Source organism: Pangasianodon hypophthalmus, chromosome 27 (genome assembly GCF_027358585.1).
Source record: "Pangasianodon hypophthalmus isolate fPanHyp1 chromosome 27, fPanHyp1.pri, whole genome shotgun sequence".
NCBI classification, from domain to species: domain Eukaryota; kingdom Metazoa; phylum Chordata; class Actinopteri; order Siluriformes; family Pangasiidae; genus Pangasianodon; species Pangasianodon hypophthalmus.
In genome coordinates, this window is record NC_069736.1 from 6,346,069 (window position 1) to 6,360,905 (window position 14,837).

General features: G+C 41.5%; 1 protein-coding gene across 8 annotated transcripts in view; it reads right to left on the minus strand.

Moving 5' to 3' along the window:
• Positions 1–14,837, minus strand: part of ncor1 (nuclear receptor corepressor 1) — a 76,311-nt gene that overhangs the window by 11,227 nt on the left and 50,247 nt on the right. For 5 of the 8 annotated variants that reach the window (XM_053230460.1, XM_053230461.1, XM_053230459.1 and 2 more), the window contains 18 exons: positions 14,695–14,831; positions 14,166–14,262; positions 12,640–13,048; positions 12,104–12,338; positions 11,423–11,612; positions 9,524–9,685; positions 6,848–7,011; positions 6,466–6,586; positions 5,924–6,019; positions 5,334–5,425; positions 4,979–5,138; positions 4,501–4,620; positions 4,315–4,398; positions 3,916–4,139; positions 3,301–3,586; positions 2,537–2,731; positions 1,414–1,614; positions 570–719 (listed from right to left, as the gene is read on the minus strand). In XM_053230460.1, coding sequence (XP_053086435.1) covers positions 570–719; positions 1,414–1,614; positions 2,537–2,731; positions 3,301–3,586; positions 3,916–4,139; positions 4,315–4,398; positions 4,501–4,620; positions 4,979–5,138; positions 5,334–5,425; positions 5,924–6,019; positions 6,466–6,586; positions 6,848–7,011; positions 9,524–9,685; positions 11,423–11,612; positions 12,104–12,338; positions 12,640–13,048; positions 14,166–14,262; positions 14,695–14,831 — 3,123 coding nt within the window. The remainder of the gene's footprint in view (positions 1–569; positions 720–1,413; positions 1,615–2,536; positions 2,732–3,300; positions 3,587–3,915; positions 4,140–4,314; positions 4,399–4,500; positions 4,621–4,978; positions 5,139–5,333; positions 5,426–5,923; positions 6,020–6,465; positions 6,587–6,847; positions 7,012–9,523; positions 9,686–11,422; positions 11,613–12,103; positions 12,339–12,639; positions 13,049–14,165; positions 14,263–14,694; positions 14,832–14,837) is intronic. The other 3 variants (XM_034300593.2, XM_034300591.2, XM_053230462.1) reach the window with 2 other exon arrangements.

A 14,837-nucleotide genomic window follows, 5' to 3' on the forward strand; every position in this document is an offset into this window, starting at 1 on the left:
GTACTTCCAACATGTTGGCTTTGGGGTTTTCATTGACAAGACTGAGCTAAGAAAAAGCTTGTTAGTTAATTTATTTAGCTAAGATTTTCACCAACACTTTGCAGGCTAAGTTAGCTGCTTTGTTATTTTTAGGCTCCAGGGTAATAAGATTACTGATATACACCTAGATATTAATAAATGCCAAGTTTTGTTTTGGGAAAAGCAGCACGTGTAGTTTGTTTTAAATGTTTTTACGGGTTTACAATTTTAACCTGTATACTAGCCACCACTAAGGTAACCACAGACATGGGTACAGAAAAACCCTTCAAGAGATGCTGCAGCCACCCCAAACACAGAATTGAATCACCTTAAACCACTCAGTTATTATGAGGTGAGGAATTGAGCTGACTCTAGACCAGTATTTTCACGTGGAGTGTGAAGCTCACTTCAGGAACAGGTGCAGGTGAGCAGGAGCAGTCAGGGGGAAGAGCAGAGAACAGCAGATGGAGGTGACCTAGGTCAGGCGCTACATACACAGCAGGGGATCTGAGGAAGGGGTGGGGATTGGGAGAGTTGGGGTGGGTCCTCACCTGGAGATATGGAGGCTGGGTTGAAAACCCTAGGAGGAAAAGGGGGCTGAGGTCCAGGGAGGTACGTGATGCGGTCCAAGTTAGGGGAACCTGTCCCCCCAGGGTGAGGCAACAGGATGGTGGGAGGCATCTGGGCTAGATCAATTATACCTTTTGCAGACAGAAGCAAAGGGACCAAAGGGTAAGCAACCACAACCAGGACTCACACTTCACTTTGTATTCGAGAGCCAGAAGCGTTTATGAGCTTCTACAGTACAGCAGCTGTTGCATTAGGATCAGACTTTCAATTTGGAATGAACAATGAACTGTACTATAAACTGATACTAGATGATGTTTTACAGATTAGATATAAGGTTAGGGCTGAAAGCTGATCAGAATACATTACATCATTAATCAAACAAAAGTGCTGGTTAGTTTGTGGTTAGTTATGGTGCAGTGTGGAATAGTGGTTTAGGTAACATATGATCCAAAAGTCAGAGTCTCCACTCGAGCAACTGCACCCATATTCTGTGTAAATTAAAATGTTTAATTTGTCATATAGATGTCAGTATCATACTACGTAATATAGGAAAAGAAGAAAATTAAGGTGACTTTCTTTATTGTGACTCAAAGTTGTAAAATATATAAAAATGAATGCCTTTTTTGCGTTATGACACAGATGGCAAATCTGCCCTGATACAAGGAGCAGCCTCAGCCCTAAATTCATTGATTTTGATTTAATTTTACTCTCTTTTGTCCTGAAGGTCATTTGCTTCTGATCGTCTGGAAAAGGTTACCACTAGTTCACACGAGCACAAGGTCTACAGACTACAAATTTCTCCCTGTAAACATGTAGCCCCCTCACCTCTGGCTCCAGCAGGGTATGGGATGGCGATCTGCTGTTCCCTGGGTGACAGGCCTCTGGCGACCTCAGCCCGTGGGATGACCTGCATTTGCTGCGAGGTAATGTAATCATTCAAGATTGTCTGGCGCGTGTTCTCCATGGTGTACAGTTGGTAGGTGTTGGGGTATCCGGTAGGGGATGGCTGCCGTTGGAACATGTAAGCTGCGGAGAACAAGAACACAGGTTTACAGATATCGAGAAGAAAACAAACAAAAACAAACAAAAAAAAAAACCACAGCCAAGCAGTATATACCATGAAACAACATTGAAAAAAAGGCAGCTGTGACAGACGCTATTGACAGAAACTATACTGCAGACTGACAAGTAGGCAGTGGCGGTTTAGAGGTTAAGACTACTAAGGCTACTGATTAGAGTTGTGAGTTCAAACCCCAACACCACAAATCAGCCACTGTCAGGCTTGTGAACAACTCACTTAAACCACAACTCCATCAGTCATATCATGGCTGATCATACGCTCTGTCCCCGTCTACCTAACAAGCTGGCAGATGTGAAGTAAAGAATTTCGCTGTACTGTACTTGTAAATATGATAATAAAAACTTTCAAAGACCTCACTCAATATGGCTAGTACACTATATTTGACTGTTTAACTGTTAATGTCATCATTAGCATTACTTAAAAAAAGATGTATTATAATTTTTAGCAATTATTTTACAGTGGGAAAAAATGACCAGCCCTGAGAGGGGGCACTATCTCCATGGCCCACCGGGGGGTGCAACGCACAGGCACTAGTGCTGAGAAGCACTAATGTATGAAATATAAATCTGACCTCGTGGTAAATTTGTACAAGATAAATCTAATCATATTTACAAAGAGAACAGGCCCATCTCCTGCTTATGATGACACAGGAGGACTATCTCACATTGATCTGTGATGTTTAGGGGTTTGTACCAACAGCTTATTTTGTAACTGTTTCTGTAAAAAAGACATTTTAAATGTCACTTGTATATAAATTGTTAATGGGGAAAGTGTAGTATAAAGTGTAGTATGTTATGTAGCACCAACTGCAATGTATTCTAATAACAAGGACATTTGTAATCTCATGGGCACATATGTGTGGGTTACCTGAGTGGTGGAAAAGGCTGGGGTCCAAATGAGGGGCCAGGTGGGCTCGGTACACCTGATGGGGGTCAAAGGGGCTGTGAGAGGCCAGCGGCTCTCCTCCGGATACAGGAGACTTGGCTGGGACACTGTCTCTCTGGGTTGGGGTCAGCGTGCTCTTTCTCTCGTGGGACACAGGCTTTCCTGCAGTTATGCCTCCTATTAAAGAGAGGAAAGAGGACATCAGTATAACAGCGCTGTATTTTTATAACATTTCTCCAAAAGAAGACTTCGTTTCAATCCAGAATGCAACAGATGGCTATTTACAATGAAACAAGAATGAAGAAAACTGAAAGAGGTATAATCAAGAAGAGATTTACAGAGAGAGAACAAATAAAAGGGGAAAATTATGTATTAATGTAGCAATTGAATCACACCTAACCTACTGCTACTACTGAAAACACTACTATGACTGATACTACATTAATATTTATTTATAAAGCACTTTGTCATTATAGACTCAAAAAAGTGCTTAAAAAAGATTAAAAGATTAAACATTATCAATATTTATAATATTTATAACATAAATAATACTTATAATTTGATTGCACTAATAAAACATCTACAAACAATATGTGTTATTCTTATTATGAATCTTAAATGATATGCTATTTCAGAAATGCAACTTGTCTGGGCATCAAGTGATGCCTATCTGTCAGGAAAAGAAATAAAAGCTGAGTAATGTGTATCCCATAAGGAGCCGGAGGAAGAAGAAAGAGGTGTTGTACCTTCTTGTGCTCGCAGCAGGGGTGATCCTCTGGAGATGGAGCCGCTGGTGTAGCTGGAGGTCCTGAGGGCATTCGCATCCTCGTACATCCCTGGGCTGAGCTGAGCCTTGCTGGCCTCCTGGTGTGTGGAGCGCAGCACTGATGTGGAGCTGACGACGGATGTGTGTCGCACGCGCTCTTGTACTTTGGAGTCCTCCAGCTTGCCTGGGCTGGTGAGAAGTGACTTAACATTGTGCTTGATGGCCGACTGGCTGGCGCCGCTGCTCTCATACTTCAGAGGGATGCCCTGAAAGAAAATATTCACACAAGGCACCATTATGTCACTTTTTGGCCTACACAACAAGAAAGTGGCTTTAATGTGTCAGACATCTTAGAGGTAAAAGACGCAACCAAAGGGTCACTGGCTTGAATCCCAAAGCTGAATTTGTTTTCCTAATCACTAGTAAATACATCCTGGATACAACCCGCCACTATGTGTTAGCAGAAGGCCCTTAACCCCTTATTGGCTCAGACTGCACATCAACTCCTTAAAATCTAAACAATACAATACAATACAGCCCCTTTAACTCTTAACCTCTACCTCTAACAATCTATTTTGTTAACACGGACGCTTACTTGCGTAATGGATCCTTCCAAGACAGGGGTCTTGCGGCTGTCCGGTACTTCTTTGCGGGGGATCTCGTGAATGGAGCGTCCCATCTCTTTAATGGTGTTCACACCCTCATAGGGCTTGCCTTTAGTGATTCCCCCTTCAAAGGAGCGAATTGGTGGACTTTCCCTCTTGATCTGCTTACCATACTTAACCTCGTCAAAAGCATCAGCGGAGGTTCGGGGTGTCCCTGAAATACATAAAAAAAAAAAATATTTAATGACAATTTAGTTGTGAATGGTCATACAAGCTTATAACGAAAATACAAACATATTTAATGCGTACTCTTTTCTTTATTATATGAAAAAAAAAAACAGTTAAATCTATGTTTATCATATGTTCATACAGCCCATCTCTCCACCAACCTTGCATGATGGATCCCGTGAGTATGGGCCTCTCCTTGGTGTCAGGGTGTGTGCCATCTCTAGGCAGCGCCCTGCTAATCAAACCTGGGGGGAAAAAAAAAAAAAGAAAAGAAATAAAATGAATGGCTAATGTTCACCTGGAATTTTGTTACTGAAACAGTCTGCCCTCTGTGGAGACGTCATTACCTTCAAAAGGTGCAGCCTCCCGTCCAGGATGTCCTCTGGCTCCCTCCATCATCTCGTATGTGCGCTTCAACTCATGTCCTGTCCTGGGACTTCTAGTACCTTCTCTGGGGTTCTTAATGGCTGTGGACATAAAAACACTCCTTTATAGTCAAATCAGCTGTCTTAGGTGATTACTTATGTAATTTAATGCAAGCAGCTCTAATATCTTAATTACAAGGGGGATAGTGAAAAGAATGTGTGTATGTATAATCAGACGAATTGGTCTTGCTGGAGCTCATCTAATTTGTCTCAGAGCATATTTTTAGACTTTTAATTTACATTTTTCTCTCTTTGTTTTATACTTTATTTTACTAGTTAATCTTCCAAATTCCTGCTCCGAGGTTTAGGGCCAGAATGTAAATTCAGAATCTTCGTCAGCAGTTCCTTTCTCTCTGCACCTGAATTCTAAAGGAGACAATCATAAAGTGTCATATCTTACCGTCATACGACAGGATGTGGCCACTCTTGCCCTCATAGATGACGTGGCCTTTAGGCAGTGGCTCGCCTCGGCCCTTCTCTGGGCTGCTCAGGTCCTCAGCAGTCAGCTTGCTCTTCAGCAGATCTGCCGGTATGCCGGACTGAGGAAGAGCTGGGGTGCCCTACTCAGAGAAAATGACACAGAAGACCAGAAAATGCAGAGAGAATGTTAGGTTCCAAATATTTTAACAGCGTAGCACTAAGCTTGACCTCAGCCAAGGAATCTATCAGTTTATTAGTAAAACACTATTGATATATTGTACAATTAAATACAGATCACTAAAACAGCCCTGTATTAAATCAATGAGAGTATGTACATGTGTGATGGATCCTGCTCTTAAAGGAAGTCCCTCAGGGCTTTTTCCAGTAGACCCTCTTGCCAGGTCCTGGATTGTAGGCATTGGCCCTCCTGCAGGAAAGACACAAAAATGAATTTAGGACCTGGCTGATACATCAGTGCAGCACATGGAGTTTCATCATTTCATGATAGAATACTTATGAAGGTTTTTAAATATAGATTGCTCCTGAGTCTGTAGACAAGTTGATGTAGAAAGGACAAGCAGAATGTAAACAGAGGAGATAGGTCAGAGCTTTTTTTAGCAGAGTACTAGAGTTAGGGTTAGCGTAATTTGAATGCTAGCCTCTATAGATTCTTTACAAATAAATAAACTGTTAAAACATGGGCTTTGTGTGGTTTGACTATTATGGTGAACTAGATTAAACACTGATAATTTGCCACATAATAACAATGTGTTATCTAATTCATAGCTGTGAGCACTGTGTCTGGGTTGTCGGGATAACATGGAAGCACATTTATCAACAAAGACTTCCTGTAGAATGATTTAAAAGACACCATCAGTGGAACATGAATTAATATTTCTGGTATAGTACAGGGTGTGTGTCTCACCTCGGACTACTCCTTCATACTGTGCCCTGGAGAGCAGCCCTTCAGCCTGAGCATTTTGCCCACGCGGTGAACATTCCTCCTGCTTTATATAGGACACTGAGGAGAAGAGAAGACACGACCCAGTTGTTTTTAAACCTGATTGTGTACAACACCGAATTTCTCTCTCAATATAATGTAATGGTGTTACTTGGGCTATGTAAATATTTATTGGCCTTTTTTAAATTAACATTTTAATTACAGAAGGGAATATCTAACAAATAACAAATCTAAAATCATTTCCCCCTTTGGAGACATGCATCATCCCACATTTCTAAACAAGCACTTAAAAAGTGTAAAAAGGGAAAGCACAGAATAAATGCAGTCCTCTTTTATGAATAGTAACTAGTATGAACATACTTATTACTGTATTCAGTGGTACTGTATTCTATAATATATCTTTACAAAACTGAAGAATCCTCTGACACAGGGTGTCCAAGGCACAGAGAATTATTCAACCCCTGCTGCGTTTTCTCCACCCCTCCCTCCTTCCCTGACTCTCTCACCAGGTTTGGCAGGGTCCTGCTGTCTTGGCAAGCCGAGAGAGATGGATCCTCCAGCGCTCTTGGCTCCCTCTGGCCCATACATGGCGTGAGTGTGTGAGGGCAGATATGTGCCTGGCGTTCCCTACATGAGCAGAAACACAGGCATCAGATTACCAAGAAAAAAATATTCAGCACCGCCCCTGCAAAATCCTAGATAATGTCATTCTTTCAGCTGTACTGTGGCACATCAAGTGCACTGGGCAAATTAGTGATAATGATGTTTCTTTTATTAAAAAAAAAAAAAAAATTCTCTTTAATTATAAAGTGCATTTATTATTGATGTCAGTGTCTGGGGAAAATGCATTTCCCACTCTTCTTCTTTCTTTTTTTAAATCTAACTTACCTGTAAAATGGATCCTCCCTGGATGAAGGTGGGCTTATCCGAGGGTTTGGACGTAGGGATTAGCGGAGGAGGGGACGGAATGTTGGGGGGCCTGTGGCGAGTGAATGTCACACGCATTCCATCTGGAAGGTTCTGGACCACCTGGTTAGGAGCGGGCTGCAGGACTACGGGAACAACAGGAGGACAAAGAGGAGGGAGTAAACAATGAGCACAGTGGCACAAAGTGGTGTACGTTCTCCAGGGAATGGGAGATCTTAGATGAACTCCAACTTGTCCAACTTGTGAGTAGCATACAGTAGCATCCACAAGTCTAATTCCAACACCAAGAACTGAGGTGTCATCATGCATTAAAGGGTAATACAGAAAAATCACTTAGTTGATACTTAGTATTCTATATGTTACTAAAACAGACATTCAAAAACATACTTACTGGACTGTCATACAAGAAAAAAGCTTTATTTAATATTTAAACAAAGCAACTTTTAAAAAAAAATTATTTCAAGATACAAAAGGAAGGAAAATTTACTATTGGAAAAAACTTGAACTTTAAATAAAATTCACATCCATGTAGTATAACTAAATGTATCCCTTACATGCATTTTTCAGTTACACTTACTGTATAGGTAACATCCCAATGCCTATAAGTATAAAGCCAGGTAAATATTATGTTATATTTGTACTATTTTGAACTCAAAAGTCTTTTCATTTGTGACCTGAATATATTTTCACTGACAGTGATCCAAGCAGCCCACTTCCTCAGACTGACATGGGTGCAAAAATGCAAGAAAATGGGAGATGACAGCCAACAATGAACAAAACTTTCTCCTTCCATTTACACATAGCTACTAAAAGTTGCAGAAACACACAGGCACGAAGAGCGTCTATTGCATTTCTTTTGCCACATCTCAGCCATAACATGGCATTAACTGAGACGTGGTACTTTTCAGTGCAAACACACTGGTCATGTTGTAATTATTTAGAGTGTATGGCCTAAAGGCTTTCACAGCATTATATTTAGATATTCACACCTTATTGCATGGAATGGATCATATGACCAGGTAGTTATCATACATTTATGAAACACACCATCATCTGTAGCCACAATGTCCTCCTCTCCCTAACTGTCTATTTCTTTTAGTTCCTTAGAAAAGATTCCCTTCAGTTTTGTAAATAGTTTGTGAAAGGAAACACTTAGCTAGGATTTGTAGCTTCTACTGTACTTAGGAAAATATTTTTGCGGTAATATTTTTTATGAGTAAAGCCCCTGCTAATTAACAGGACAGTAGGTGGTACACCTCCTCTGAGTTGGCACATCATGTTTACTTCGAGGAATGATGTATTATGACCAAGATGTTCTGTGTACTGCCTTATCTAATTTATGGTTTTATAGTCTAACAGTTTTCTGCCAAAAGAAAAGTCCAGATTCCGAGTGCTGAGTTCTGCCAGAGAAGTTTCTAGGCTCTGTTCGAGAGGCTGATATGGTTCAGGTGTGCACAAAGCTAAGCTTTCCTACACAAACATACTTCTTCAGTGTAACCTGGTAAAAGCAGAATAACATGCAAATGGGAGTTCAGGAGATTGCACATGTGGGTCTGTGTGTGTGTGTGTGTGTGTGCTAGTCACAGACACAGTCATATATAAGAAAATCGCTCATTCCTTGACAGGTGACTCGAGTACCCACAAAAGCTGCAAAGGCCCACTAAATTATTAACTTTCAATTAATTCATATACCTTGTACTGTACATTGAAGTGAAACATTACCTCCGAAGTCTGCCGCTTACCCATAAATTATACATAACAGAGACATGAATATAAAAAGATGAATCACTTAGGTGGAACTGGGAGGACTGAAAAATAGCAGCCAAGTCCATTGTTAGCTTCAGAATTTCCACTGATTTGAGATACGGATAATTACATCATGTGGGTGGTTCCGGATGTAAAAAACTGTAGCTTTGTACATATTTTACCAGCAAATGTCAAATCCTTCCGCTTCTCACAAACAGTGTGTTTAGCTGCCCAAAGGAACCGTGTTATCATTGACAAATTAGCTTGCGTTAGTTCCAACTATAATACAGTAAGTAAAGAATAAAACACACCAAGGCATGCGGTTAAAAGAAAATAATTAACGATGGGGCGTTGTGTGCGATGTGAAATGGAGTTACAGTTACCATCATGAAGATAATTATTCCAATAAGAGCACATTCCTGGAGTATTTTATTCCTTTTATACCACAGCAATTAAATAAATAAAAAAAATTAAAGAACACCTGATAATTTTTTATCCATTTATAGTTGCATTTAATGTTATGGAACATCAACAAAACAAGTTACTTCCTGTTATGACTTGCATTATATTTCTCTAAAAATCAACAGTGCTAGTGCTATGGTATAAAATATAATTTAATAAAACAATGATTCACAGTGGTGATATATAATTTCCCTGATCTCTGTTATCTCTCAGGTCTTCCTTTAATGGCAGTCATGTAAAAAACTTTGTGTTGACAACAGGACACCACCCTCATGTTCCTGACACCACAGGTTTAAGGTTCACAGCCATTCTGCACCAGAACTGAATTTTCAGGCAAAAACTGGCTCTTTCACACTCAGAGCGCAATGGTTTGAGGATCAAGAAGGCTGAGGGACAGTGTGTAGTGAATGTAAGGGTGGGCGTGTTTACCTGGAGGGACGCTGTAGCGGGCAGGGTTGTTGGGCTCGGGTTGGGGCGATGCTTTGCTTGGCTCTCGGGGAGACAGTCTGTAGGGTGAACCTGGTCTTCCTGCAGCGTGAGCCTCCTGCTCCATCAGCTTTATATCGTATGACATGTAGGCAAACGGCTTACCTGTGGCAAGAAAGGACAGCGTATCAATCACACACATCCTGCTAAAACATCTGTGCATGAACATGACACAATTAGATAGACAGAAAAGAGGCTGTTCATTCTAGTACAAATGCTCAGCGTGAAGCAAACCTCATGAGAAGCTTTACAATATCCAGTGATGCGTGATCTAAATAGCATAAATACCAACTACGCCAAAACCGTATGAAATCAGGAAAAAGCCTCAGTGCCGATCTGACTCAAAAACAGGGCGAGAAAAGTCTGGATCACTTTGGTTAATGGGCATTGCTATGAGAGAGCCTGCGCCGATGTTTCCTCTGGTTCACTGCTCCTGTCTGGCTTTTTTAAAACGCCAGCCTTTCACCGTTTCCCTCCCCAACTCTTATTTTGGCTCTTGTTCTGCTCTCACAGCCCTGGAAAGCCCTGACCATCATTCCAGAATCAGAAAGACATGCTTTCCTCCACCCTAAATAAGTCTGGGAAAGCAAAGAGACACCGCACAGCCCTTAGCAGTCCAAGAAAAAGGGGAAAAAAATAAAGAGTAAAGTGCTGTGGACTAATACACAATGTACTGGATTTTCTCTCAGTGTGTGTGTGAGCATTTTTTTTTTTTTTTATATCTTGGTGGGGACAAAATGTCCCCAGTATCTGACAGCTGACCTGGTGGGGGCATTTGGCTGGTCCCCAGGAGGAAAAAAGCTTTCTTTGCAGCTTTTATTTAAAAGATTAATTAGCTATAATGATAATTATGTCAGTGAAAGGTTCTCAGAAGAATATTAAGACAAGGTGTGTGTGTCTCAAGAGCAGTTTCATAACTCTACTGTTTTTTTTTTTGTTTTTTTTTTTAAAAAAGCTAGAATAAAACAACAAACTTTCCTTCTCTCCGGCTCAGCCCAGTTTGGTCAGTTTTTCAAAACAGAACTGACCGAGACTGAGTCAGACAACCAAGAAAACATACAATCGACGGATGAACACAGAAGACCCGAGACGCCCACTTACAACGCTGCAATTCATCGCTTCACATCTTCTACCAGCTCCACTTTGAAGCAGCATCTCCACCCACTTCACTCCCTCCTGTCTTGCCCTTTTTCAGGCCTCTTCCTTATACTGATCTAATAGACACTTTAGGCTGTGGCAGTAAGACAGTGTATATACAGGTATCATGAAGGGATCCTTAAATTGAACACTTTTTATGACTTTATCAGTGCCACTTTATTAGGACTACATCTACTAATGTATATTTCAGGCTATGTGTGTTTAAGTTTGTCACTGTGTCCTGGGCAGCCACTGGTTCTATCCAGGAACAGTATTTGCTGTCTTCTGGCAATTACTTGACCAGTTCCCTCAGATAATAACACATCTGTGTGTATACTAGCTCAACAACATAGATTTAAAGCACACCCCTAGTTGATGCAAATGGACAGTATTATCCTGTATTATGTCGTCAAATGTTTTTAAAACAGTTCCAATCAAGTAAGGAGATAAGACAAGAATGAAACAGAAAGAAACAGAATGAAAGAAACAATAATGTATTACAAGTGCTGCTGATGAAACAACTGCTCAGCAATCAGAACTGAGAATTTAATAGCGCTGTAGAATAAATCATATTAAATTGGACAGTTCTCACATTCCATCTCTATTTAGCTCCAGTTTCTCTGACTAGCTGACTCTCAGACACATATATACATGCACTACCACCAAGTTTACCCTTATTTCACCAACACACACGGACTCTCTTACCATCTCGGTCGAGGACAGTGGGGCTGCGAGTGATGAAGCGCGGCCTACGGTCCACCTCTCCAGCATCTTGTCTCTGGCTGTCCTCCATGTGCGCAGATTCGTGTACAGCTTTGATCTGGTGCTGGAACATGGTTAAGCCGCTCAGAGGAGCTCCTACAGGAACACCGGCCGTCCCAAATGGACCTGCAACCTGAGGATCAGAACCAAAACCTTCATCTCCAATCTATAAGCATTAATAATCGTTACATATTCACAGTTTGCATTCATTTCAGGAGAGTGATTCTGAGAGAGAACATAATTTCTGTGCCAAAGTGTCATTTTGTGGTGTAGCCCATCACTGCTCACTTTGCAGAAATTATCACTGAGACCCCAGGAAGCTTGAAGCCCACTACTCTGCTAATACTGAAGCCTGTGATTCAGAAGCAGCCATGATTGAGTTACAGCAGCAATAATACGGTAATAATTGTTCAATCACCCAGCTCAAACCATCTAAAGCAATAGTGAATCCACAGTGATATGGCAAATCAGCCTGCCATCATTTCATTTGTTTACAGAAAAAAAAGGAGGTAAGCAGGATCATTTCTGATTCAAATCGCTCCAGATCACGGGATTTTGATCAAAACTGATTGGAATTTTCTTTTTGTTTCTTGATCGCTGGGTCAAAGTGTGGTCTGGACTCACGTGGCGGGGTGGCCGGGGTGAGGCTCTGTGTCCGAGCCTCTCCCAGTCCCTGGGCCTGGCCAGGGGGGCAGAGCTGCTAGGGAAGTGAAGGAGGGAACTAGGGGGACTGACCATGGGAGGGATGGTGGCAGCACGCTGCTGGAGCTGCTGCATACTGAGCGGAGCCTGCTTGCCTGAGGAGACCACCACTGACCCAGAGCCTCCGAGAATCGATGGCTTCTCCAGAGAAAACATCCTTAAAGGAGAGAGAAACAAAGATGGAGAGGAATGAAAAACGCAGACTAAAATGTGCTCCTACCATAACAGAAGGTTCTGTTTAAAACCTTGATTATAGTCCAATTCTCCAACAAGCAGTGAGAGTGAATCCCTAATAGCTTTTGATTCACTACACATGCATATAATGTGATTCACTACACATGTATATAATGTAATGATGTTAGGGAATGTGTATATCCATAGAGTTTTGTTTTGTATACGTATATAAATGTAGTGCACTATATTACAGTACACTATAAGGAACTGTTCCAGTGTCTCACCTCTGTCTGTCTGGCTCTGCCTCGACATCTTCATCAGCGCTGCAGGTGGCACTCGAGTCGTTGTCTGAATGTTGCTCGCTCTGCTTCTCTTTCTCCCTCAATTCCGGCTCGGTCTTTACTTGCACCTCTCCCCGGTCTCCTCCCGCTGTTTCTGTGTCCTGAGGTTCGCTCTTAGGGTGCAGGTGGGCCTCGTCCTTAACCATGGATTCGTCCACCGCTGCTCCTTCTGGACTTTTCTCCAGCTTTACCTGCAGCTCGTTGAAGGGCTCCTGAGCTTTGGTATCTGCATTAGGGACTTTGGGGGCAGTAGCTTCCTGATCCAGGGCTTGAGGCTGTGACTCGGAGGGCTTGGACGTGTCAGACTGAGAAGGAGATGGCGCGCTCTCTGTGTCTGAAGTGTTATCTGCACCTGGTTATAGACGAGAAAGAAAAAATGTCAAATTAGAGCAATTTCATGGCATCGTTTAGGCGTAAAGCGTTGTTTGGCATTAAACCTTTAATGTTCAGTGATTCAGCATTTGAGTCAGTGAATCCTTTTAGAGGCACTCCTCTTGTGTTCAGTGATTCAGTGTTTGAGTGAGTGAATCTTTTCAGTGTTCAGCAGGTCAGGTTTTGAGTTATTGAATCCTGTAAGATTCATTCCTTTCCTCTAATAATTTGTTTCTCTTGCATACAGCGATTCAGTGTTTGAATCAGTGAATCCTTTGGGTCATGGCAAAGATTCAGCACATTCAGTGGATCCTGTTTGGGCTCATTTAATCTGAGCTGGAGATATCCAGCATTTCAGTGCATGCAAAATGTCTGTGTTGAGCTTAGAGTGAAAATAATTCTTTTTCTGAACAGAGACATACATGTATATTTTATGAAATAACACAAAACAGCAATGATTAGCAGCTATTTTTACCTTACTTAGACAGTTACACAGTTGGGAAAACTGTGCAACTGAACAAATCTGAATGAATCATTTAACTGAATGGACTCAAATGAAAATTTTCTTAACTATTTAGCAGCACAAATGAGAAACAGAGCAAGCATAGTAGAGAAATAACACAGCTGAATGGTACAGATGGAAAGGTAGATAAAAAGGAGAAGATATGAGACTGGAAACATTTAATTAAGGCAGTGTGGAAAGAAATGTAGCAGAGCAAAATTAAAATAAAATTAAAAAAAAAAAAAAAAAACGGTAGATAGAGGGATAAAGGGAGAGAGAGAGAGGCATCCCACCAGATCAAACAAGCAAAGCAGGAACTCTGCGTTCCCAACAGTGCTCTTTCTAGAGTCTTCAAAGCGAAAGAACACTTATATAAGAGCAAGCCTGGCACTCAGAATTAGTCCAGATCCTTTCTCTCTTCCACTCGTCCATCTCTCTCTGTATCTCCCGCTACTTGTTTGTTCCTCATCTGATCATCTCTCATGCTCATTAAAAGCAAGAACAGTAGCAGCAGCGGTTGTGATTTTGCTTTCTGTGTGCTTCAGTGAGGGGTTTCAGTGCCGGCTTGAGTCAAATTTTCTGTTTCTGTTCTCACCTTCACTGTCGTCTGGGTTCTCCTCATCATCGTCAGCCGAAGCCGTGGCCACACTGTCGCTCTGACATGCATCTCGATCACGCAAGCGTCTGGTTGCCTGTAAGATGTGCAAAAAACATACACACACACATATATATATATATATATATATATATATATATATATATATATATATATATATACATATATATATATATATATATATATATATATATAAAATTCTTATTACAGTGTTTTATTCTGGTCAGTGGATCTGGAGCCTATCCTGGAACACACTTACACCTGGGGCAATTTAGAGTCGCCAATCCACCTACTAGCATATTTTAGGATGTGGGAGGAACCCCAAGAGTCCAGAGGAAACCCACACAATCATGGGGAGAACATGTAAAACTTCACACAGACAAATCCCAAGCTCAGGACTATCTGCTTCACCACCATGCCATCCATGTAGAATATGATCTAATATCTAAGCGTATCCACTGAGTGGAAAGGAATCATTTTCCCAGAAGTGCAAAGTGCTATAATTCACCTGTTTGGGCTGAGGCAGCAGGTCGTCCAGGTTGTGCCGCCTCTTGTAGTTGAAGTAGAAGTTCTTGCACTGTGCCTCACTCTTGGTGCCCACCATTTTAGCAATGGCCGACCAGTTCCTGCCATGCTCTACCAGCCCTGCAG